Consider the following 27,114-nt stretch of genomic DNA (forward strand, 5'->3'; position numbering starts at 1 on the left):
CTTATAAAACTAATGTTAGAACAGAGTTAACAAACTATGGCATATTGGATATTTTATTTAAAACATGGGGCCTGGGAACAGAAAGAAAAATTACATTTAAGGACCTAGCAGGATTTGGCTAAATTTCTTCTCTATATAAGCAGACTGAGTGGGTGCAGAAGCTCGTAGGTAATTCCATGTGACAGACCTATTTCATTTTCTCTTTCAAGTTCACCATTAACCTTGGTTTTAAAGGAACAAGAAGGCTTCAAAAATGTACTTACAAATATGTCATTTAGTAAAGGTTAAAAGACAAACTCTTTCATAATATGCAGTTCCAAAAATATCACTACTTGAAGTAGCCATTTGGAAGCTTGTCCAGATCCTTAAGAAGAAAATAAATATCGCTCCCCTTCTTTACCTGTTGATTTAATATATTACATGGGGAATTAAAGAGAGCAGAAAACTTTTAGTTGTCTCCTTTGAACTGTAAGTAAGGATTTTGGTGCTGACATTCCAATGGTAGCACATGCCTGCGCATGACCATTGATTTGAGTAAAGTCTTAGTTATCACATCAGATTCTGTCTGGCACCCACAATTCAGGATAGTCTTAAATAACAATGAGTTAAAGAGCTGGGTACAGGAGTGGGTTTCATATACTCTTGATTCAGCTTAGGTTGGTTCATCCTAGAACTATCTTAAAATTTACAGGAAGTAAATTCTTCTTTGGGGTCCTTCATTGAGTCATGTGAAAGTCTGCTACAGAGTGAAGTGTTCATTTCATGTTCCCTTTATAGGTAAATTAAAGTGTATGGTGACAAAACATTGAAATATTATAATATATAAAGTAAAATCATAGGAACATAATATTTTAAACTTAACATTGATTTACCAATCAGTCTTCATTTTTTACTGAGATGGGTCTTTAAATTTTTGAATATAAGTTGATTTTTGGTTAACAGTGACCATTATTTTAGAATATAATATGCTTAGCTTTATATGTATTTAAGGAAGGGCTCATTTATCTATCCTGTCATCAGTTCCTATTTTAATCATAATTCCTTTCTTTGAAGAGACAATTATTATACATATTACACATCAATTGCAACAGGCAATGAATTTATCATTAATCACCTTGTTAAACAGAATTGAATAGAAATATGCTCAAGTAGTACAACAAAAAATACCTAGAGTATATATTCAATTTTTAAAGGTGTTATACTACAAAAATTAGATTCTACTCCCAGCTATTATAATCATTCTGAGGCAAACTGGCTCGAAAGTACTACAGTACTTTACAGTACTAAATTTCCATAAGAGAAAAAAATTTGGAGAGTATCTCAGTTTGTAATGAATAAAAGAAATCCTCAGAATTTCATCTCTAAACCACAGACAGCAAAGCATTTCATTGAATTGAAATTGAAGCCAGGTTCAACCCATGTTATTATGACTTCACTTAAAGCAATTACTGTATTTCTTTAAAGTTCTGTAGGCTCTCAAATCACAATTTAACAGTATGACTAAAGCTATACTAAATACTCAAAAGCAAAGTTTTCTTAAAGGGAGGGAAATGGCAGGTATAAATTTAGCATGGTTCACAAAGATCAACAAAATAATCATACTACTAAAAGACAGCATCACATGTTAACTTAGAGTGAACATAAAATTCGTAATATATAAACACTTCAACCTCTAGAGCAGGTTTGGCAGTGGGAAGAAGATTGAAAGATAATTAGTTTGATTTGGGAAATGCTAATGGACTAGTAGGACAATGCCAGATGGTATTCAGATGACTTTTCAGAGGCAATAGATTGATTTACTAATATGTATGTAGTTCTAGCAGTATTTTTTTTTTTTTTTGCAGTACACGGGCCTCTCACTGTTGTGGCCTCTCCCGTTGCGGAGCACAGGCTCCGGATGCGCAGGCTCAGCGGCCATGGCTCACGGGCCTAGCCGCTCCACGGCATGTGGGATCTTCCCGGGCCGGGCACGAACCCGTGTCCCCTGCATCGGCAGGCGGACTCTCAACCACTGCGCCACCAGGGAAGCCCTCTAGCAGTATTTTATATGTAACTCTAACCTATATCATCTACATTCCTACCTCCTCATCCCACCATACACACAAAACTTGGAGAATCAGAAATAAAAAGAATAGTGGTTTTCTATACTCAAATTTCAAAACAAAATCCAGTTTTGGAAAAGAAATGGGTAGTTCATATGATTTCACATGTGGATAAATCCTGTTCTTTAAATTGCACAATTGTTTATTCTTGAAGACTGGCAAGAGTGAGCAGCAAAAATTCACCCCATGCGAATGGAGATGTACATTTTAAACTCTGAGCTGAATAAGTCCAGCTATTAATCTTAGGAAAGTTAACTGACTTAGCAAGTAAACTAATATACGCAAGATCCAAGAAGAGCCAAATTATAAGTGATGTTATTAAATGTAGTGAACATTAAAGATCATTCAAAGCAGTTTTTATTTTTTTAAGTATTACGTTTTAAATGGAAATGTTCCTCTTCATTTCAGTGGTAGTGTAGGGAACATACTGACCAATGTAAAATGAACTGTACCGTAAAACTGTAAACATTATCTAAACAGCTCAAGTCAGCCTTGACCAATATCCACAGGTCTAGCTTTTCCCTGAGGCAATTATAATCAGGAACTTGGTATTTAGCTGTACAAAGTCTTTAAATTCTTAATACATATTTTTATATAACTGTTGCTATACTGCTGCACAGTATCTCCTAGAATGGATATTCAATCGTCCATTTCATTTTTCCACTACAGATAAACATTCAGATTAACGTTTTTGCATGTCTATCCAATCAATGCTGCAGTGAACAAGCTCCTCCATATTCTCCTTTGTACACATAAGCAAATGTTTACCCAGAGTTGATAGTAAGGGCAAATGCAAATTAAGGGCAAATGCAAATTAAAAGTATTAAGAGGCTTGATTCTCCCTGTGGAAAATAAGGGAAGAGACTCTCCCTGCCTGTGCTCTACCTTTTTTCTGAGAGTATTTACACTTGAAAACTTGTAAGTTCTTTCTCTGTCTCTTTGGAATGTATGTAAATCATTTTTAAAGCTAAATGTCTCTCATCAGCTTGCTCAAGGGCCTAGGAGCAATCTCTTTGAAATGTGATCGTCAAGGAAGACAGGGTCCTGTCTCCCAGTTTCTGTGGGAGGGGGAAGCCTAACTTTGGTGGAAGCCTCATGCCAACTTGTAAAACTTCCTCCTGCCATAAAGACATAAGAGGTTTATTTTTCCTTTGGATAAACTCAGTTAGCTAATGCAAATGGTCACCCCAGTTATTAAGTGAATTGAAGATTCGCTATGTGTGAAAAATGGGGCTGATAGCCCTCTTATCTGAGGACTAGTTATTGTGTACCTTGAGAACACGCATGGAACGGGTCGGATCTGCTGGGCTATATGAAAGGGTAAGACTTCTTCCTGTTTTTACAATCTCTTAGCATATTGCCTGTGACGATCACGTTCTGGTTTCATGCTTATTCAATAATAAGTGCTTTCATTCTGGTCTAACTTTGTGGGGAGGTTTTCTGGGTTGGGAGGAGGTTGTGTTCTTAATTCTATTTCCCCATCAACAGCAGTTCCACTTCTAGGCAAGATGTGGACTAAAAGTGTAAAGTGAACAGCAACTCGTGAGGGAAAACTCAGAGGTATTTATCAAGACAGATCTAGTTAACAGCAGATTATGAATATCTATTTTCCTATATGTTCATCCAAATCAGAGATATAATCAAACTCATACATTTTTGGTGAATTTTCCTGGATACTAAGATTTGACACATGAATTGCTTCTTCTGTAACTGCTGGTTTTACATTATTTGCTCATTTTTACTCATTGTCTTATAGAGTGCTTATTTTCATTATTTGACTTATTAATCCTCCCCCAACTGAATGAATTACAAGTATTTTCTTTGCTGTAATTTGTAATAATTTTACTTATATCATCTTGCTATACAAAATATACTGATATAACCAAATGTATCTATGTTTTCCTCTTTGGCTTTAAGCATTTGAGGATTTAAAGATTTTCTTAGCCCAACATCAAAATTTTTTCATACATACTAAAGTTTTTGTAGTTTTATTTCTTGTTTTCACACTTATTAATTTACAGATTGTATCATTTTGGAGAACAGTGTAATAAAGATATGACACAGAGATTATGACTTCCTTTTTCCAAATGGCTTCACTACCTGTAGGTTAGTCCAGCCTGTCAGAACCCTTAGGTCTCCATTTTTTGCAGTGGACGAAAGTGAGTTTATTCTGTGGGTCCACTGTTTAAGGGGTTCAGACTTTTGAACAACACTGATTTATAAATGGAAATGAAAATGCTATATTTTAAGCATGTTCATGATTTATGTAAAAACATAGATTTCAAACTAAATAACACTTTTAACTATTGCTACCCACTCCACAGGGTTTTCAAAATGGGTATCACCAGATTTTTTTTAAAGCAGATTTCTAAGCTCCATTCCCAGACAACTATTTAAGTGTGAAGTGAGGCTGAGGAGTTTTTATTCAGCAATTAAGTGAATAAGGAATATCAAAGTATTCTCTTCTTTCCTTTAATCATTTATGTAGCTTACCCTTGTAGGGGAGCAAAATTTGCGACCCCCAAAATATATCTCTTTGGCATGAGGATGACGTTAGGCTGATTATTTTTAAGAAACCCGAGACTCAGGAAGTCTTTTTTACCTCCCCCTTAACTGACTAAAAGAATTTAGACAAAGGGCCTGCTGCTTATTTCTGCACCTGAGATAGCTACAAAGAACATGGGCCAGGTGTGGTGGGGCACTCAGCAGAGCCTGAAGACCAGATTCCTCTTTGTGTCCCACTGTCCCTGCATGGCAGAGCAAATACTTGTTTACCAAACATTTTCCATCTTCGAGTGAATTGCTTTCCTCCCCTTTGAAGTCACAAACCCCTACCCCCTTCTCTTTCTCTCAGATGGTAGATAAGCCTCAATTGCCCAACCTGTCCTTGGGTCTCATTTTTCTTTTGGGGCCCTGTATGTATGCAATTAAATTTGATTTTCTCCTGTTAATCTGTTTCATGTCAACTTAATTCTTAGACCAGCCAGAAGAACCTAGAAAGGGTAGAGGAGAACTTGTCCTTCCCCAACACCCTCACTTCAAGTCTCATGTTCAAGTTGCAAAAATAAATTATAGTGAAAATTTAGGAGTAAAGCAAAACAGTTACTCAGTTTTACTTCTAAAGTGTAGGAAATAATAAATAGAATACACTACCTCACACTGACATACAGAACCCTGAGTGTTTATAGAAAAAAATTATTTAAGGTGCTGTCAATCCTTAAAATTATTCTAAGAGAAGAAAACAAATATGGTAAAGATGGGCAAAGAAAGTGCAATACTACTGATTCTGAATCCACTGCTCAATCAATGTAAACATGATGAATTTCCTGTAAAAAATAAAACTCAGTATATGAAAAAAGAACATTCTATCTTTCAATGACTACCTAGAATAAGCTTTATATTTCTAACATTTTGGTTTTGGCACAGATATTTCATAATACTTACACTATTGGACTCTGGAATTTAAAAAAGGTTAAAAAGTTGTACCTACTTTGTACCTAGACTAGAAAAAAATTTAAAGTATGACACATATGTTTCCTAGAAAGCAAGATTTAATGCATGATTTTTAAAAACTTAAGAGGGTTGTATTAATTAAATTAGTATTACTTAAATCAGGGTCTGCTTTCTATTCCTTGGCCTCAGGAAAATCTGATTCTACAGAGAATACGTGTCCAAAGAGGTTAAAGAGTTGATTTACTTAAATATATAAACACAAACACATCTGATTCCTAGCCAAGGCTCAGGTTTAACATGAGAAGGGCAAGCTACATTTTATAGCCCATGACAGTTACTACTTATTCTCAGAGTTCACCTGTGAGAGCAAATGCAATTTGCTAGTCTTTTTTTTTAATAGGATTTCTAGTCTTTTTTTCCCCTGCTCAATAAATGTACAGATATTTCCTATCCAAATTCATACTTAATGTACAAGACCTCATTTTGCATTGTCTTTGGTATGTCACAGATACTTTTAAATTTCCTTTGAAAGGGATAAGTTGGACCTTTCACTTGATATCATTAACCCCCTTAAAAATAAAAGGCAAAAGTGAACAGACACATATTTTTCTAAGGCAGAAAAGTATGCCCATATTACCTTTCTAGAACTACATGAATTCAAAACAAAAGTTGCAGTCAAAATATTTATTCTTTTCCTTAATTGGGTTAAATGACAATACAAATACTGTGAGCCTGCTTTGTTTCTCACGTACTATACTTGCAATGTTCAAAACTTTGTATAAAACCACACATGACCTAATTTCTTTCACAATGCCTACTATAGAAACCTCGATTTAATTGTATATGTTTTGAAATAAATTCTCTCCTTAACCATTATTATTACAGATTTGAAAAGGCTAGTTACAACTGCAACAGTAATATCTATCAGGCTCTTAGTTATAAACAAACACACAGGAAGAAGAAAGGAGAGAAGGGACTAGGGAGAGAAAAGAAGAGATGTTCATTTATATTGTTTCCAACTGGTACCAACCAGATCAGAGTACCACTGTGGTGTGAGTGCTTCCTGAGTCATTAGGAAGGGGATTTTAATGTATTTAAGGGGAATAACCACGTCACACTAGCCAGGACTAGTTAAATCACAATATTTAAGGATAACAATTTTACATGAAGTACCAAAGTTTTGACTAGAAAAATAAATTGCTAAACAGAAACTTCCAGCTTTCTGTGGCTAAAAGGGTCTAAAAGCCTCCCTCGAACTTGAGGATAGGATACAGGAGACAAAAATACAGACTCATGAAACTACAGTGAGGCGGCAGGGAAAGTTTATTACCAGCCCAGTGTTCACACTGAAAGCCACAACTCCCAAGTCTTAACAAATCCTGAAGAACTGTCATTTTAAAAGATGTTAAAAAGAACATAAACATTATCCTGAATATGATGGCAACAACAACAGAAGCCTAAGTGTTCACAAGTGAAGAGGCAGAGCCACTGGCGGGACTCCTTCACCAGTGTCCCCTTTCATCACAGGCTCCCAGGGGTGCCATCCTTGTTATTTTAAGGCACAGCCCTGAAGATTCACAGAGCAGCATATCCACCATCCATGATCCCGTCTCAGGAATTTGCTTCCAACCGAATCAGGCTGCATCCGCAGGAGAGAAGCAGACGCTGAGTCAGCAACACTGGGATTTGTTCTCTTTTTTCACGGTCTCCTCATCCAGTTTAATTCTGCCGTCGTTTTCTTCATTAGGGAAGCTTTGGTGGTTGGCAAGAATGTTCTCCACTAGGAACCGGGATGCTTCATCTATGTTTATGTTATCCTGTAGTGCAGAAACAACCAGGATCAATTCTCACGATCAATATTCTTAGAGGAAAGCATTAGAGTATTACCAGGAACTAGGAAAGTTGGTCAGAGGGGGCATTATAAGTACGCCAGCTCCATCTCCTGCTCCAATACTGAAGTGTTTGCTAAGAGTTCAATGTTACTGAGTAATGTGACTGAGACACTCTTCTTTTTACAAAGGATCACTCTTTCTGATGTTCTGTTTTTTGTGTGTGTGTGTGGTACGCGGGCCTCTCACTGCTGTGGCCTCTCCCGTTGCGGAGCACAGGCTCCGGACGCGCAGGCTCAGCGGCCATGGCTCACGGGCCCAGCCGCTCCACGGCATGTGGGATCCTCCCGGACCGGGGCACGAACCCGCGTCCCCTGCATCGGCAGGCGGACTCCCAACCACTGCGCCACCAGGGAAGCCCTTATGCTCTGTTTTTTAATGTTTTAAACTTTTGCCACTGAGGTCCAATGAACTATCTCCAAGGTAAATGAGTCTTCATCCTGCTGCAAGTTGCCAGCCACATAAGTGAAAGCACAGAGATAAAAACAATGTTGTGGGTGTGATGCCCGTTAAGGATGCTCTAAGGAATGACCAGCTATCACAACATTTGTGTGACTGATTCATAAGCTGTCATTCAATATATGATATGTAACATATAGCAAAAACTGTGCTTCTTTTTAAAAGTATTTAACTTTTCCTTTTAAAATAATTTCAGATTTACAGAAACGTTGTAAAAGTAGTAAAAATTCCTATATATTCTTCACCCATATTCCTCAGACATTAACATCTTAGGTAACCAGAGTATATCAAAATCAAGAAATTAGATGACAGGACTGTGCCAGCATTACTCTATCAACCTTGTTCGAATTTCATCAGCTGTCTCACTGTCCTGTTTCTGATGCAGGTGAGCAGCTGTGTTTCGCGATCTGTCCCCTTGGTCTCCTTGAATCTGGAACAGGTCCTCAGTCTCCTTGCCTTTCATGACCTTGACACTCTTGGAGAGTCCTGGCCAGAGACTATCCCTCAGTTTGGATCTGTCTGATGTTTCCTTATCATTAAATTCAAGTCACACATTGTTGGCAGGAATAAGACATACATGATGTGCCCTCTTCAGTGTATGAGGAGGCATACTTGCTTGAAGTCATGTCTGCCAGCCTTCTCCACTGAAGAGCTACTATTTTTCACTTTGTCCTCAGTACAAATATGTAAATATCCTGTGTTTCACCATACCTTTCCCTACTCATTTTGGTATCAATTAATTTTTCCCTAGAACAATTATTACTGTTGTGTTTAATGGTGACTGTCTATTTCCATCATTCCTTCTCCATTTATGATTTGGAATTCTACTGTTAGGAAGAGCTTTCTCTTCTCTCCCATTTATTCATTTGTTTTTTTCATATCATGGATTATTATTTTATTCTGTGTATTAAGTCCATTACAATAATTATTTATTTTGTTGCTCCAATTGTCTTAGGTTTTGGAGCTCCTATAAGCAGGCTCCTGGGTCTTTTTGACGCATCTCCATCACTCGGTGAGCGTTTCCTTAGCTTCTGGCACGACAAAATATCTCAGGCACATCTTTACTGTCCTTGTCCTAATAGTCCTGAAATCAGTCATTTCTCCAGGGAGACTCAGTTCTTTTTATTGGATAACAGTATTTAAAAACCAAATTCTAAGGACTTGCAAAGCTTACTGGTTCTGTGCTGTCATTGCTTCTAATCCTCTTCAGCAGACACACCTAGTAAATATGTATGTATCCATACACATATTGGTATCTGCTTCTATGTTTAGCTGTTTACACATATACGTATGTGTACATGTGTGTGTATATGCACACACATATACACATTAATACAGAATTTACATATGTGTGTGTGTATATATATACATATATATGGACTTTTCCAATTCCAATCCGATACCACGAGGTTCATTCTAGCCTTCTCCCTTGTTTGTTATACCTTTCTCAGACAGTGAGAACTCTGCAAGACCTCTGCTGTTTATTCAGGTATCTTTTCTAGCACCAACACAAACTTTTTTTTACCTCCACTCCCAAGATAAGCATTAACTTTAATTAAAGTATTGATCTTTAAATGCCCAAATGTCCCTCAGTCCCCACCATCCCCATTATACCAAATAATTATAATCTTCTCTTACTGCATTTAATTGTTATTGATTAGGAACAGAAAGTCCCACATTGTAATTAGTCACACATTCTCATATTGGAAATCCATTATTTTCCATAAAGGTGAAAAGATGAAGCTCATGAATTCAAACTTGCCTTTTGGCTGTGTTTGTATCAGAATTCAGATCACTGGTATTCTAGCAGAAATCAGATTTGAAGTTAGCTGCTGGCCAGCTCAGAAGCATAGGTATTTGTGACACTTGGGCAGTACTTTAAGCCTTGACTAAAATTTTTAACAAAAATTTTATATTACTGTTACTCTCTTGAAATACTCCTGGTTTACCACTAAGGAAATTTTGCAGTAGCTGTTTCTAATATATTCGTAGGAAGGCACAGAACATATGAATGTTTTTCTTTTCACCTCCACATGTAACCCTGTCCATAGATATCATGAAGCTGATGACTTACACAGCCTCAGGTGACAGGCCACATGATACTATTATTTATGAATCTTCCTTCTAGACTCTGGGGAGAAATTTAGATTTATTACCTGAATGATTAATTCAAATAAAACCAGAAGAGGAAATTTTATCTGTAATATATTCATCTTCTCCACCAAATCTCACGCTCTAATAAACACTTACACATACCACTAATTTTTTTCTAACAAAGCTGGGAAGTAAAGCAAATCCCCACAGGTGCAGAGAGCAGACAGAGGGCATGGCTTCCAAAACAAGTGCCTCTATAAAAAGCCTTGCCTTCTGCAATCTCTTCCTTCCTGTTTGGCTAAGTGCTCATGCAGCAACTCTGGTCTTCATCTCTCTTCCACTACTACTTTTTATTTATGAAACTAAATTTTAAGATACTAGAATATATTTGTTTAAACAAATAGCCTTTAGCTTAGGAGTAAACACTTCTGTCTTCAGCAGACACTATTTTTTCCAATGACCCCACCATCACAATATTTTCAGAGCACTTTTTGTGTAGTTTCCCATAGCTTTGCTTTCATTTTTCTGATCACCAGTGGCAGCAAATAATCTTCCACTTTTAGGATGGGTTTCTGGTAAAGCTAAAAGTAACCTGGTAATAAGTAAGTAGGTCATTTGGAGAAACAATGCACTTTTTTTTTTGATATATACAAGAAATTCACAGAAGGCATACTAAAAGCTGGAACTGTGTTAAGATTATATCAAATTCATGGTTTTGAGTTTGCCATCACAGAATTTTGCTAATAATTCATCACCCTCTCATGTCTGATTGTTATTGGACCTCTAAAGTGAAACTTCCAGTGCACATAAGCCCGCTCCAGCACAATATTTTTGTGCTTGGTATTGTCACCTTTGCTTTCGTGTATATTTAGACTGTTAAGATTTTCAACAGCCAACGTGTTTTTGTTTTTCTTCAAAAAACATTTTATCCAGCTTCCCATAATGGCTGAAAGAAAAAATTCTCACTCTACTATTCATGAAGAAGTATGTCACAAATGTTGATAATTTCCTCTTGTTCAAATTTTCCTACACATTTGATCTAAAACTCTTCAAACATCATCTGAATACATCTTCTCTCTGACCTTTTCAATGTCTGTTAGTCCTGCACATGACTTACATCTTCACTAGGGACAACTATGTCCCTAAGTTTTACTAAGCCTTCTATAAAACTCAAAAATAGTTGTGCTTGACAATATACCTCATACCCCACAAATTCCAGGTACATGAAAAGTACTTCATTTAAGGACTCAAACTCATAGAAAATGTCATTTGTTCTTTGCTCTAATAATAGTCATTTTTATTTTAATGTAAAATCTGCCCTTCTATTCACCTCTCCACTAGCCAATTCTGAAAGCATTCCTGCTGCTGAGTGAAAGAAGCCATAACATATCCATGCTACGCTGCACCTTTTACTAGGTTTCCAAAAACCACTCAGGTAAATCCATCTAAATACTTGAAAGTTACAGGTAAGATTTACGAATTAACAGCAGAGCAGATAACAAACGCACAGCAGACCTCACCTTTGCAGAGGTTTCAAACCATCCAGTGAAGCCATGTTCTTTGCAAAACTCGTCCATCTGGGGAGTATTCTGGCCACTGTCTTTTTTCTGGTCACATTTGTTAGCTAAGAGGACAGCAGGAATAGGGTTGCCGTTTGGAAGATGGACTTTACTATCCAGATCATTTTTCCATTTTAAAACGGCTTCAAATGTGGAACCTCTCGATATATCAAAGACAACGAAAGCACCAACAGCTTCTTTGTAATATACTCGGGTCATGTTGCCAAACCGTTCCTGTCCTAGAAATAAGTATAATAAGAGATTAAAAACTTATACTTCGGACAGAGGCGATATTTAGTTATAATCCTTTTGACCCTAAGAATAATGCTATAAACACATATCTGTCATTCCATAGCACCATAAACTGGTAGGATTGAGGACATACACACAGAACCACGAACCACAAAGCAGAAGCGGCTGATCATGCGGTCCGAGTACACAGTTACCCAGTTTTATGTTCTGTGCATGTACCCCACATTCTCCATAAACACCGAGATGACAGTTCGTAAAGCTACAGAGTCCATCATTTCCCCCTCCACTCTTCTTGGTCTAAGAGAAGAGAGGTACTAAAGGAAAAAAGAAAGTTGGGAGTGGAGGGAAGAGACGAGAATAGAAGAAAATAAGACTTGCAGGAAGGAGATAAGTGTGGTGGGTAAAATGCTAGTCAAAAAGATCAGGACTGAACATGAGATAAAGGAACTCATGTTCTTAACTCCTCTTTCCTTCACATCTCCAGCCAAACCCGCTTTCGATTCAAAATGCAAGACTGCTCTCCTCTAAGAAGGCAGACATGCAAACCCACTATTTTACGGTTTTCCCCTTTAATTTAGAATAGAGGGTGGGGTGCCAAACTAGTAAACGTACAGAAATCCAGAAGTTATAAAGAGCTATTAAGCTCTAGTGGCTTTTGTTTTTGTTTTGTTCATAGAATCACCTATAAATCCCTTCAAATATTTCTTTTTACCAACCATGTTAAAGCATATTCAAGTCTGTATTCATATTAACTTTCTTATTAAAACATAAGAAAACCAGAAATGTATGTGGTAAGGCATTTTTGAGGAGGACCTTGTGGCTTAGAATATCCATTTCCTTAGGTTTCAGAGCCAGGATTCGAAGCTCCCTCAGCAGCAGAGGGTGTGCTTTCTAACATCACCATATGTGACAAATCAAAACAGTGCCAATTACACTGTTAAGCAAATGAAAAGTAAAGGCACAAACTGGGAGAAAAAAAAATACAGATCCTATATCTGATTAAAAAAATTTGTACTCAGAATATAAAGAGCTCTCAAAACTCCAAAGTAAGATTAAAAAAATTTAATAAAGTAAGCAAAAGATTGGAACAGTTTACTGAAGAATTTATATGATGATAAATAAGCATAAGAAATTATGCTCAAAATTATTAACCATTGGGGAAACGTAAATTTAAACCATAATGAGCTGATCCTTTATTCCCACAACAATGGCTATAATTAAAAAGTCTGACTATACCAAGTGTTGGTGAAGATGTGGAACAACTGGAGCTCTCATATACTGCTGGTAAGACTAATACTTTAAAATAGTACAACCACGTTGGGAAACAATTTGATACTTTCTTAAAAATGTAAACATATACCTACCATACAACAAACCCATTCCATTCCCAGGTATTCGCAAACAAAATGAAAACACACGTCTATAAAAAGGCATGTTCATGAATGCTCACAGCAGCTGTATTTTTAATAGCCCCAAACTGGAAGCAACCCAAATGTCTATTTACATGCTAATGAATAGACTATGGTATATCCATACAATGGAATACAACTCAACAATAGAAAGGAAAGGAACTATGGATACAAGTAACAGCATGGATGAATCTCAAAACAATTATGCTGAGTCAAAAAAGCCAGACCAAGGAGAGAACAGGTAATACTATCAGTCCCTTTATATCAAATTCTAAAAAATCAGAAACTATAGTGATGCAGTAAGAGAAAGCAGATCAATGATTGCCTTGGGCAAGGCAGGAGGATGGATTACAAAAGGCCTATTAGAGCAAATAGCTTTCAGGTGATGAAAATATTTGCAATCTTGATTACAGTGATGTTTCAAAAGGGTATACATATGTCAAAACTTATAAAATTGTACAGTGTATTGTATGTTAACTATACAACAATAAAGTTATAAAAAATAATACCTACCTCATATGGTTACAGGAAGGGTTAAATGTAAAATGCCTGCCTGGATATATTTAGGCAAACTATAGCTCATGGCCAAATCCAGCTAAATAAAATTCTAGAGAATAGCCATCCTCATCCGTTCATGTATTATATGCCTGTTTTCACTCTATAATGGCAGAGTTGCATAGTTGCAACAGAGACTAAATGGCTCACAAAACCTAGAACAATTGCTATCAGGAAGTTTACAGAAAAAATTTAATGATTTCTGTTCTAGGGGGTTAGGAACAGTCTATACCTTGAACTGGAAGTGGTATATAAAAATTCATGAAGGTATACACTTAAGGTATCTGCATGTAGGTTATACTTCAAGTTCAGAGTGTAAAAAGCCACGTCATAGTAAACACTGAATAACTATTAGCTAAGAATTATCATTAAGTGCTCAATAAATGTATTGCACGATGAAAGCCTGAGTATCCTTTTGTAAATCGTGCTGATTACACACAGCAAAGCCTTAAACTATTAGCTAGTTATGTGTTGTGCCTTGTAGTGGTGAAAACAGCTTGCAGAGGAAAATGAACTTGAGGAAAGCACAACTGTACTAGAGAATCGAATAGCAAGCACCCAACAGTCAAGTTACCCCAGGAAATAACTTTCTCTGCCTAAATCAGCCAATTGTCTTTAGAGATCTTTAGGGGTCATCAAAGTCCCACCCAGCTCTCACTTCTGATGTTTTAGGTTTCTATATTATAAATTTAATGCTAAAATGATTTTCTAAAGATTCTGCAATCACCAAATCTAGAAAGCAATGGGGATCATGACCTAGCATCACAAGGCCAAGTCCATGCACTTAGCTTATTCTCCAAAAGAATAATAAAATATATTTCCTATTCTACTGAGTTCATAATCTCTTTTTTAAAATTCAACAGTAATCCATTAATGCTTCCGAAATATTCTCGAACTGGTAAAAACAAGTAAAAAATTAAGTAGGGAGTGGAGAAGATAAGATGAATTCATTTAAAATAATAATCTTAACATAAAATTAAAGGTTTTTCTCCAGAAACCTAACAAGGTGAAACCTAGATTTAACTATGCTGTTTTAAAGGTTTAAATGCACAGATTTGCTAAGCTCTTTCAGTTGTTAAACTGGGAAGCAAAGTAAACTTTGCTACTAGAGTATGAGTTGCATCCTGTATCTTTGGGTAATTTTAGCTATTCCTGTATTATTGTCTAAAACAAAGGATTCCAGTGGAAAACAAAACTGATGTTCATGAATATTCCATCCTCCTCCACTTCTAAACACACGGAGGAGCACACTGTTCTGCCCCCACTAAATCAGTTGTGTCCGTGGACTAATCCTGGCCGATGAAATGTGAACAGAAGTGTTCCTTTCCAGCAGAATCACTTGTCCTGCAGCAGCAAGGCTGAACCCCAATTTTGAGATGGTAGGGCCTCTGTTAGCCTGGGTCTTCAAGTGGCTCCAATGAAAAATCCTCCTCACGTTCCTCACCATCCCTCCCACCTCTGTTCCCCACTGTGGACAAGTAAAAAGCACGAGAAATCATCATTTTAATGTTGTTGACCCCCCAACATAACCTAGTCTATCTTGGCTGGTACAACTCCCAAATATATTTTTCTCTCTTCTATCTAGATCTGATCTCAACTAAAAAATATGTATTAGGTTCCTCCTACGTACCAGGCACTGTGCTAGACACTGATGAAAATAATGAAACAGTGAATATGACCTTCAGGATCTCACAGTCTATTTGAGGAAACAGACAAAATGATACCATGATGTGTTGGGTATAATCAGGGATACAAAGAGCATATTATGGTATCAAACAAGGGGATGTTATTCATTGAGGTAAGTGAGTCTTTCTTGAAAGATACATTATCAAGAAATGCCATTCAAATGCTAACTCATCATGGAAATACAGTATCTTCATAAACTTTATTTCCATGCTGTGACTTTCAGGTTGCACGCCCATGGGGGTGGCCAGCCTAGTCAAAGCCATGTTAACTGCTCGAGGCAGTTTCCCAGTAGCTCTGAGTCATCCCCAGGAGAAACGCGAATTCTCCTACTTCCCCTTTCACAGCACATCAGAAGTCAGCCCTTCCTAGGTTCAAAGAAGAGCTAAGGATCAAACTAATGGGAAAGACTTTCACATCCAAACTAGAATTGCATTAGAATTCCATAGACTCTTAGATTTTTTTTTCTAATTTTAGAAAAGAAAATAAAAAAATACTCTGAGGGGGCAGCCAATCAACCATTTTAAGTTTAGCCCGAGAAATCTTTATTATTCTAGGATTCTACTTTCCGGAAATACATATATAAAAGCAGGAGATTTCTGCCATGCTGAATGCTCCTGGATTGTGCCCTGTGACGGGAGCGGACTGGGTAGAAGGGAAAGTCTAGAGTTATTAAATGTAAAGACAGCTGTACGTGTCTTGTTTCATGGCATGTGTGTATAGAGTTAAAGCGTATAGCAATATGGAAACTCAGCAGAACCTGGGAGACCTCCCTCTCACTAGGTCTGCAGAAGTAGTTCAGACAGGGTGGGGAGAATGCTAAGCAACACCACCTTCTGTGACCAGAGCTGTAATCTTCTCTTACAGGAACGGGTTACGCTTTCCCGACAAAACACTGTAACGGACAATATTGTAACTGGACGATGACACTCCAGATCATCTAGTCCAACCTCTCTTATTTTATAGATGAGAAAATAAAATCCCAGGGAGATGACATTACTCAAATTTCTTAGGTTGACTTGTTATCAAGTGTACTGTCTGATCTGTTACCCAAGTATTTTCTGGAGTATATATTGCTCCACATGGCCCTGTGTTTCCAAATAGATTCAAGGTACGATGAGCCTGGGAGTGACCTTCCTTAAGGACAGCACAGCCCTGCTACAAAAGTTACAGCCTTGCTCTATGTCCCCTAGTGCTTTACCACAGCAGATAAGGAAGTGCCCCACTGCTGACTGCATTAGTTATGCTGATTCTAGGGACAGGGTTTTTCATCCATACTGCTGTGGACACATTGCCTGAATATTCCAAATGGCTCTGAAATGCGTTATCCTTTAAAAGGATGTGTTACTTCCTTCTCTAGAAGAAGGAACCCTGATTATAGCTAGATATCTTGGCAATGAGAAAGGGAAAAAAAGAGCACAGTGCTAGTCATCTAGGCTCGAAGACATTTAAAAATGCACGACTTTGTACATACTGAAATGGATGACCTGTAAGGTATATATGCTGGCAAAAGGATTAAAATGCTTATCTAGTATTTGGAGTATCCAACACTAATGGCTTTGAAAAGGAGTTGAGATAATTTAATACATTTCCAGGAATACATATTCCAATCAAGGGAAAAAAACCCACAAAACAGTGTACCTTATCTCTTTATAGCGCATGCAAATTTTCAAAAGGGAAATATTTCCTCTCTGATTTGAAAAGGAAAGTACTGCGTTTTGAACTATCAGAAACACATGCCAGAGATGCTTTCTCTTATGATTTTAATCCCTGGTTTTATTTTTTTAAACGTTTGTCTCAACATTTTATGTTCATGCCCCCATTTGATAAATAATCTAAATGTCTCTTAATGTTATTTGAAACTCAAAATATAAATTACACAATGAAAAATAAATCTGAGCAACAGGACAATCAGTGCTTAGCTTTTCAAGTACAAATGCTTATGTTTTCCCACCCAGTAAGAATTATTGAGCTACATATTCTTGCTCAAGGTGATTGGGAGAAAATGCATAGTTTCTAGTCAGTGCATATAAAGTCCTTTAAAAACAACTCCTTAAAATTCAGTGTGCATTTCAGAGATGAAGCGCTTCTAACAAGCTTGTGTGGGTGGTGGGTAATAGATCAAGACCCAGTCAAAATTTAATTTAAGTCCAGTCATTGGTTCTAGAAGGATAATTATCTATCCACTAAAAATGTTTACAGCTTGATACAGGTAATAATGTGATGTCATAATGGGTCTCGGGTTTTATATGTAAGAGGTTACAATTTGTAGTCACACAGGTTTTTGTTATTTTTTAGGGCACCTAGTTAATGACTCATTATACTACTACTTTATAAAGCCCTTATAAACGTGCCCCAGCATTACACTTAAATAGTTAACATGCTAAAACTATAGGTATTGTTAGGAAAAAAAACACTTTCTTACATTAAAGAACTACCATAATACTGACCAATGAAACAATGTAACTAAAAAGAGACCATATTGCTAGTTGCCCATTTCCCCCCCACTGGCTTATGCAATTTTCCATACAACAAGTGGCTGTATTCTCCACAGATAGAACAAGTCTAAAAGCTAATGCATCAAATTAGCACCATATGAGTTTGGATTTGATATGTACTGAATTTCATATTTTAATATTGTACCACGAAGAAGGTAAAGGGAGTCACATGATTTTACACAATTCCATTCATTTGTCTGGTTTTCCTTTTTATCATGTGTAGATGAGAGGGAGATAATATAACATGACCATGAAACCTTTGGAACGAAAAATATCTGGATCCATGCCCTAACTCTGCAAGTTACAGGTGTACAGACCTCAGGAAAAGCCCTTAATCTTCCTGAGTCTCAGTTTACTCAACTGTAAACAGAATCATTCTCATTTCTCCAGATTATCATAAGTATCAATGAGAATAAAAGTAAACCGAATGACAGTGACTATAAAACAGCTTTTAATAAATGTTAACTGTTATTATGTGAGAGGGTCAAATACCAAAATTTCCTAACTCTGGGATTCTATCCTTACGTTTGGAAATATATTTCCACTTGGAAAAATAAGCTTTACAGGGGAAGAGGCAAAGCTGCCATTTAAATCATGTACAAAGCACCGTTTTTGCTCATACCACATTCTGTCAAGCAAAAGAGTAACAAAACTGAATAAAGAAGACATTTTTAAATACCTAAACTAAAAGGAACACAAACTCCTTTTGAGATGGTAGCAGTATCACTAAGTAGTCTTCAAAATTACCTATTCCCAAATACACGCCAGTTCAGGGTCTGGATTTTTCTTTTTGCTAATTTGAAATGAGCAGCCTTCTGTGGTATTTAGGTCACAGTGTAAGGTCTGTTTTTATTCAACTAGTTACATCTTCTGTGGTGACTATGAAAATAACACCTGACTTTAATCAATTTAAAGGAAGGAAAAAAAATCAAAATATCTTTTTGGTTTGTGTCCAAAGTCATAATAGTTTTAGAAGTTTGAGGTATTGGTTTTTTCCTTTCTTAAGCACTAAATGAGAGCAAGACATGTACCACCTCTGTCCTGTAATTTCTCTTGTCTCCTTACATCACCTCTTGAGAGCCACACAGATAAGGAGCAGGTGATATGAAACAGACAGGAACTTAAGGGTCAGGGAAGGTGAGTGTGAAGGAGCCCGGGGAACAGCAGGCTTGCTCCGTGGAGCGCAGTGGGAGGGTAAGTCTGTTGGCAGCATGCAGCAGAGCCAAGACAGAACAACTGTTCTCAACTTCAGTATAAATCAGACTACCCATGGTGCTTGGCAAATTACACATTTCCAGGCCCTACCTCTAGGAATTCTGATTTGGTAAGCATGGAGGATTGCTAGTTGCCTCTCCAATATCCCTTCACAGAATTTTATTTGGGAAAGCAATGTGTCCAATTTAAAAACAAACAGAAAAAGCCCTGGTTTTCTAGCTGCCCTTGCAGCACGGCATGTGCGTTTGACTGGACCACAAAGACAACGAATATGGCCAGGGAATAGCTGAGTGGTGAAATGTCAGCTTTGGTCCAGGAAGAATGAATGGTTCTGTTCACCAGCCATGGACTGCTCAACTACAGACGAAGTAGGTGAGAGACTTCTCTCTTGTTAAACATGATGTTTGGGGATGTTTCACAGACGAAGGCAATTCTGCTTACAGCTGATGCTAAGGAATCTGCATTTTAAGCACCTCAGATGAGGCTGACGGAGGAGGTCCCGTATAATCACACTAAAAACCCCAATATATTTAGCTTAACTTCAAAGCAATCAAAAATCACTACGGGAGATGCTTAAGGAAAATATCTGGGTAGAAGTGAGTGAAAAGAATGGGGAAGAAGAGAATGTAAGACCATCTGTCAATTGGAAAGACCAACAGAGAGGGTTAAACTAAAGCCCTGCTATCCATTTATTTTTACGTGGTTTGTCTCTCTCAGAATAAGAGTGAAGAAATCATATGTTTCTAGCATCGATTGCAAAAAGTGCAAAACGCTCTTTTGAAACTATAATTGAGTAGAATTCTAAAGCAACTTTTTCTTGATCTTTTGTCTCACCCTTCAGAAATCTCCCCACATATGTCAGCACTTTTTTCACCGTCCAAGAGAAGATCTCTACAACCATAATACAACTTAAACTTGTCAACTTAGCCCACTCTCTATTACTTAAGTGTTAATTAAATGTGAAATCCTCACTATTTTGAGGATACGCTATTCTTGGCCTCCAAGTCAAAGGCCTTCAAAGTTTTCTTCTTTGGAAGAATACTTTCTCTCATCTCTCAATCTATTTTAATAAGTGCTTAGAAATATGTATTAATCAGGTTTTTTATTTTCTATATTTTAGGATGCTTTGACATCTTGGGGCCTTGCGGACCAGCGGAGGGACTGCCCCTCTTAGGGTTAGCTAGTTCTTAGAGAGAGCAAACAACTTGCTGAGAGCATGTCTTCGATATGCAAACCAACCAATCCTGAGTCCTTATCCTCTACCCGCTTTCTTTTTCCAGGATCCTGCAGTCCAGGACATTATCCTCCTGCCCTGAATCACCCCACGGCCAGGTACTAGACAACTAGGGACCATCCCTATAGCCCAGAACAAACTCAGTCTCTCAAACTATCCAATCCTAAGCTTGCTCAGCCTGCCTACACTGCCTTGCCCTTTCCTTCTTGCAAAAACCACAGTAAAGGCTCCAGCCCTTGCTTTGCTTTCTCCGAGCTCCTTCTGCCTCCTGAATGACGCTGGTGCTTCCCTACACGGTCCTGCATAGTGTGGCATGGTCCCTCTCTTGGAAACTATGAGTAACAAACTATTTCTTTCAATGGCAATTGTCTCCTGATGTGTTGGTCTCATCACACTTTTTTATTTTTATAAAAACAAAATCTTGAGTACAATTTTAAAGGGAATAAAAATCATTAAAATTTAATATCAAAAGCTTAAGAAAGTTGGAAGGTCAGGATAACATATACATGATGGATCAAATTTCTCCTAAAATATATCTGAAAATAACGTTGCAGCCCTGGAATAACGCATGGCATTCAGGCTCAATCCATGAGATCAGAGTAGACCTGACAAATATCTGTAATTGTTACCTTGCTTTTCCAGGGTGTGCTCTGCAACCATATACCAATAAAAGAGCTTTGTTAACTTCAGAGAAGTCCACAGTTTGGAAACAGTCTTTCAAAATGTACAAAAAAAAGTGATGCAGCCAATCAAAAAGTGTCTGCTTTGGAAGCAGTATGCTTCATAATTAAGTATAAGAACTGGAAATTCTGGGTTGATGACATAAAGAGATGGTAATTATTCAAATATGAGTCATATGCTCTAAAACAGGGATGACCAGAACATTTGCAAATTTAGAGAACAGTTAATGCTACTGTTTTGAATCCAGTGAACCAAAAATCCACTGTGCTATTTGACAGAGACATGAGTCCTGTCTCTGTACGGTGCCGCGCCGTGGATTACCTGTGTTTTCTTGGTCAACTTACCAAACCTCCCTGCATTTACACCATGGGGTCTCTGAAAGCCTATAATCCAGCTCAAACAATAGAATGATTAGGCAAATGGCTGGGAGCCAAGTACTTCTTATCAGCACTTGGCTGTCTCTACCTCTAACCTCAGCACCTTTTAGCTTACTTGGACTAATTGAGGCAACTAAGAATGGTAACATACTCAAAAGGAGGAAAGGCAACAGGCATATCATTATCAGGGAAATTTTCATGTGCGATAACACAAATATGTTGTTATGTTGAAACTCCTGCTGCCTGGGCAATTGTGAAAGCACAGTCCATACTGGGGCACCCAAAGGTGTGTCAGGACTCATGAACTGAGGAAGATTTGAAGATGTAAAATGGGACAGTAGGCTTTGCTTGTAATTCAGCACAGAAATCGAGCCAGAATAAGGCTGAAGATGGCAAGATTGTACGGGTCAGATGTAATAAAGATTTTCTTTAATTCCTTTAAATGAGTTATTAAGCAATCGGCCCCCAATAAGCCCTAAGACAGTTACTGTAGTACTAAGACAGAGACTACAAATAACAGAGACTAATTCCTCAAAGCACCACTTCTTCGTATTTAGAAAAAAAAACTTGAATATTAATACTCCCTGACTGACAGATACTCTGAAGGTCAAGAAAGCATCAGAGATAATATTCCAGACTCTTGCTCATGAAGAGTTGGAGGGTTATCAAAGAAGACAAGAAGAGATCACTAGATATAGTAACTGGCGATATGCAAGAGAGAACAAGAAAGACACGCTCAACATTCTATTTTCAGATGTGAATCAAAAAACAGAAGTGAATCTAACTATGGTTTATATAATTTATAACATCTCCCAAGCATGCATTTTTATGCTTTGGTAAACAATATTTACATAAATTCAGAATACATTGTTCCTGATTTGTTCATTGGCCCAAAGGTGTATTACTCAGATATTTATAAAGAAATTTTGATCCTTAAAAGTGAAGGGTGTATTACTCAGATATTTATAAAGAAATTTTGATCCTTAAAAGTGAAGGGTGGCAGAATAGCCCACCCCCCAAAATGCCACTTTGGCATAAGAATTATTTGAACTAAAGGCACTTGAAAAACAGCAAGTGCACAAAGGGTGCTCTAATCTCCCCTTCTTCTTCCTTAAATGGGGAGATAAAACTCCCACGTGAAAGATGTCCTCCCTATACCGGAAGGAAGGAAACATTCTCATCACCAGAGACGGGGAGTCAAGTTGAGAGAATTCTATAGAAACAGATCTTGTTAAAATAACTCTTATCTTCCTTTAGCCTCCCATAGAGTTTGGTTATTTTTCTACAATTGCCTCTCTTTGTTCAACCTAGTATAAAAGCATTTATACTAGGTTGAACTTTTTGGGGTGTTCCTTTCCTTATAAAGGCTCCTGTGTCATGTAAAGCTTATATTAAATAAATTTCTGCTATTAATCTGTCTTACATTAATTCTCAGGCCCAGCTGAAAGCTCTAGGAGGACAGAGAGAAAATTCTGCCTCCTCTACAAAAACAGTGAATACATGAAGAGTGAATTATATTAGATTAGATCTAAATGGACAAACTTAAGAAAAAAGAGAGATTTAGCCTAGACCAGCCATTCAACCTACCTGGAAAATTCTACAGTTGCTAATAGGCTTATAATAAGTAGTGGGCCAAATACTAATTCATCTATAATACATGTTAAAAGGAAGGTCAGATGCTGCATCCTAATTCAGTATGCATTAGGTAACCTCTCTTTAAAATCTTATCAAAGACTTCACTATTTTAGTATATTTCAGTATGTATTGAGCAGCAGTCTTAAAGCAGATACGAAGTAAAAGACAGCAATTGCCTAACACAAAACTTATATTAAATTGCATCTATATTTTAAAGCTACATTCATTTGATGTAATAAGGATTTGTAAGGCCTGTACCCAAGAGTCACTACGGTTCTCAATTTGAAGAGTTTAGCTTAAACTGCCTGGCCACATTTACAGAAAACATTTGGATAACTCCTGCCTCTCACACTTGCCAAAGCTTTCAAGTATAGAGACTTGACATAATTTCTTTAGCACCTTTCCCATCTCTAAAGCAACAGCAAAAAAGCTACATAGTAATAACACCACACCTTAAGTTAGTCATATCAAGTGGCCAGCTCCACCTACTATTTTGCCATCAAGGACTATTTCCCTCCTTTGAGAATTAAATATGATTCAACTTTGTTACTACATAAGGCAAATATGTTTAGCCATGGGGAACTTTTTGGAGTGACCTTCAATTTGCCTTCATTACACCATTACTACTTAATTCAAATGGTATGAGCTAGGATTCACTAGTAGCTCAAATATTCAAACCAAACCTAGTTAATGATGTAGCTCCCTAAACCTTAAGTTAAAGCCACAATATTTTTGCTCTTAGTTTCCTTACATATTAACACTGAAAACCTCATTTAAAAGATGAGCCTAATAATTTCCAACTATCTCATAAGTTTACCTCTAATCTTGATAATTGCTGGTGTGTACTTGCTGGATGGAATCCCTTTTGGAGATCTTAAAGGTCTGCTTTCCTTCCTGGAAAAGCTCAAGCTTTGGATTTAGGCAAACGTGCAAGGATATTCCATCTAGGCCTCTATATACCAGAGTCTGGTAAAGACTGACTATGTCCCCTTTCTGGCAAAATAGATCTCTTCAAGAAGGATGAAAAAAGAGACGATACCCAGGAAGAAAACTCCTACTCATGCTTTTGCTTTCCCAAGTCTCCAAATATAAGCTTTTTTCCTTGAAGCTTAAAAACACAACTGTGCCGTAAAAATCTTTTATTTACCTGCAGTAGGACCCAAGCATAATTTAATCGCTAAATACCACATTATTTTACATGAAGAATAAGGCAAAGTCAACAATCCTCCGAGGCAGGGATTTAAAATCATCTTCATGGAAATTCACGGCTACACTGAAGATTCCTGCAGAATGACTATCACATGGTAAGGCAACCTTTAGAATCCAAGGCTTTGCCGAGAAGCAATACTATTATTCATAAGTGCTCTATGAAAAAGCAGGAAGTGTTTCGAAAGAAGCCTCTGGCTTCAAAAGATGACTTTTCAAACGAACTTTTGGTTTTCTGTAACCAACAAAAATAACAACAAAGAGCTGAGCCCAAGGCTGATTACCCCCTTTCTCTGAGGTGACATACATCTATTTATTCTCATACCCGAAGTAGAGAAGCCTGTTATTAAATAAATGAGTATGTAAGTTATAATTCTTCAATACCTTCTCGTATGTAATAAGCTGTTGATGACAAGAGCACTACCCAGCAGACAGACCTGTGTCCCTGACTCTGCTACCAGTTGGATGCCCACACCTACAGGCTTCTGTTATGCAAGCGGAGGATGAAGGACCGTCTCTCCAACCCTGAACATATGCTCCCATCCGAATGCTCTAATGCAGACTGACCTTAACATGGATGATGACTGAACAGGGTAACTCTTGGTACCACTTCCATATTTAAATTTTCCCAAAGTTAACGTCTTTTTCAATGTGCACATCCCACCCACCACACCAGTCAGAGTTCAAGTTTTCATACATTAGAGCAAGGAGGGTATGTACCCCTCAAGCAGGGATATTACGCTCCCAAATGACAACTGAGAGCAAATGCCAGGGAAATAATATATTGCGGTTGGGGAGGTAGGCGTGGGGCTAGGTGCTGGTTTAGGGAGGGAAGAGGAACATAGCTTTCAAGAGAAACTTTCCCAAATCTTCGCCTGGGTGGCCTGCCCCAGGGATGAGAGCACGTTATATGAAGAATGGGGTTTCGCTCACAAGGAAGTGTCTCAGACCCAAGGTGGGTGATGAAAAGCCTTCCGAAAAGGAACCTGGTTTCTAGTCTTGGTTGTGTCACTAACCAGGAGCATCACTTTGGGTAAGTCGTTCAACCACTCTGAACCTCGGTTCTCACCTGTGAGACGTTAAAGCAAATGAGAGGAGCCAGCCCCCTCCCTTCGCTCTTCCTTGTCAAGATTCAGAGTTAAACCTGGGGATAAGATGGGAATAAAGACACAGATCTACTAGAGAATGGACTTGAGGACACGGGGAGGGGGAAGGGTAGGCTGGGACAAAGTGAGAGAGTGGCATGGACATATATACACTACCAAACGTAAAATAGATAGCTAGTGAGAAGCAGCCACATAGCACAGGGAGATCAGCTCGGTGCTTTGTGACCACCTAGAGGGGTGGGATAGGGAGGGTGGGAGGGAGACGCAAGAAGGAAGAGATATGGGGACATATGTATATGTATAGCTGATTCACTTTGTTATACAGCAGAAACTAACACACCATTGTAAAGCAATTATACTCCAATAAAGATGTTAAAAAAATTTTAAAAAATAAACTTAAAAAAAAAAGATTCAGAGTTAAAACTTCGGGAAAAGCCCCCATGGCTTTCTCACCTCTGGTCAGGTGAGAGCGCCAGAGCACAGGGCCTCTCCTCCACCTCTTAAAAATAAGACAGCTCTCCACACACTGAGCTGAGGCATCTAACCAGGGTTACTCATTTATGCATTTATTTACCTTGTCCTGCTTTTAAATTCTTCGACTACTACTGCCTGTTCCACTGTCCTGATTCCCCTGGAGTCCACGCGACCACATCCCTTTCCATCTTTCTAAGTAGTTTAGTCCCTTTCTTCTAAACTGACACGGGCAGGCGAGTTCGGGCAAAGGACAGAGAAAGAAGAAACGAGACCGAAAGCAGCCTAGCGGCCCCTAGCTCCCGACGGCTGGAAACCCGGCGGGCGCCTCTTGCCCGCCGTGGGGTCCCCGCGCGTCCGCGGCTCGGGCCACACACTTACCCGCGATGTCCCACAGCTGCAGGCGCACCAGCGTCCTGCTGTCCCAGTTGAGGACCTTGAGAGCGAAGTCCACCCCGATGGTGGCCCGGTAGTGCTGGGAGAAGAGCTGGTGGACGTAGCGCTTGATGATGCTGGTCTTGCCCACGCCAAGTTCGCCGATGACCAGCACCTTGAAGAGGTGCTCGCGGGTCTCGGGTACCGTGGCGGCGGCCGCCCCCCGGCCCGGGTCCCCAGCTCCGCCGCCCGCCATGAGCGCCCAGGTCTCGCTCAGCCGGCCGGCCGCTCTCGGCAAGCTAGGGCCACGCGCCGGGGCCCCCGCCCGGCCGCGCCCTCCCCGCGACGCCCTGGGAGCCCCCGCCGGCCGTCGAAACTTCCTCGAGGCCGGCTGCTCTCCCCGCCGCGCTGCCGCAGCGCCTGACCGGTCACAGGACCCGGAACCCGCCGCCGCTCGCAGCCCGCGCGGGGCGGGGGAAGGGCCGGGGGCTGGCGTGGCTAGAGAGACCGGGGTGAGGAGGCCTCTGCACGCTGCTGCCTGCGCTCCCGGCGGGCCGGCCCAGAACTCGGGGCACTTCCTCTCCCCGGGCGTCCCCTCCTCGGGACGGCGCTGAGCTCGGCCGCCCCCTGCTGGCCGCGGGGGAGCCGAGAACCCGGGGCCGACGGCTAGCGTTCCCAGAGCCGCGGTGAGCCCAGGCGGTTCAAGATCAGGCCTCCGAGGCCGGCGGTGAACGCCCCCGGGGCAGAGCGCGGATGGGTGGTAGGTGGTTGTCCAGGGGGCCGACCCCAGCCTGGAAGGCGCGGGCCTGGGAATCAGCCTCCTTCCCTGGCTCGGCCATGAGGGAGTTTAACACCTGGAGA

At 39.1% G+C, this 27,114-nt stretch overlaps 1 protein-coding gene across 1 annotated transcript; it reads right to left on the minus strand.

Annotated features, from left to right (window-relative positions):
- Nucleotides 1–6,860: 6,860 nt before the first annotated feature.
- Nucleotides 6,861–26,790, minus strand: RAB32 (RAB32, member RAS oncogene family). Its single transcript, XM_004263738.4, has 3 exons — nt 26,260–26,790; nt 11,518–11,795; nt 6,861–7,372 (listed from the first exon to the last, which is right to left on the minus strand). The coding sequence occupies exons 1-3, from the start codon at nt 26,507–26,509 to the stop codon at nt 7,226–7,228; spliced, it is 675 nt and encodes a 224-aa protein (XP_004263786.1). The 5' UTR covers nt 26,510–26,790; the 3' UTR covers nt 6,861–7,225.
- Nucleotides 26,791–27,114: the final 324 nt, after the last annotated feature.

The sequence above is a fragment of the Orcinus orca genome, chromosome 12, assembly GCF_937001465.1.
Source record: "Orcinus orca chromosome 12, mOrcOrc1.1, whole genome shotgun sequence".
Lineage (NCBI taxonomy): Eukaryota > Metazoa > Chordata > Mammalia > Artiodactyla > Delphinidae > Orcinus > Orcinus orca.

What these genes read in the sequence shown, in the direction of transcription:
- RAB32 (XM_004263738.4), bottom strand. Translation starts at nt 26,509, where the DNA reads ATGGCGGGCGGCGGAGCTGGGGACCCGGGCCGGGGGGCGGCCGCCGCC. An exon ending in GCAGCTGTGGGACATCGCGG is followed by an intron (nt 11,796 to 26,259) that starts GTAAGTGTGTGG and finishes ACTTATTTCTAG; the next exon opens with GACAGGAACGGTTTGGCAAC. An exon ending in GGTTTGAAACCTCTGCAAAG is followed by an intron (nt 7,373 to 11,517) that starts GTGAGGTCTGCT and finishes TCTGCACTACAG; the next exon opens with GATAACATAAACATAGATGA.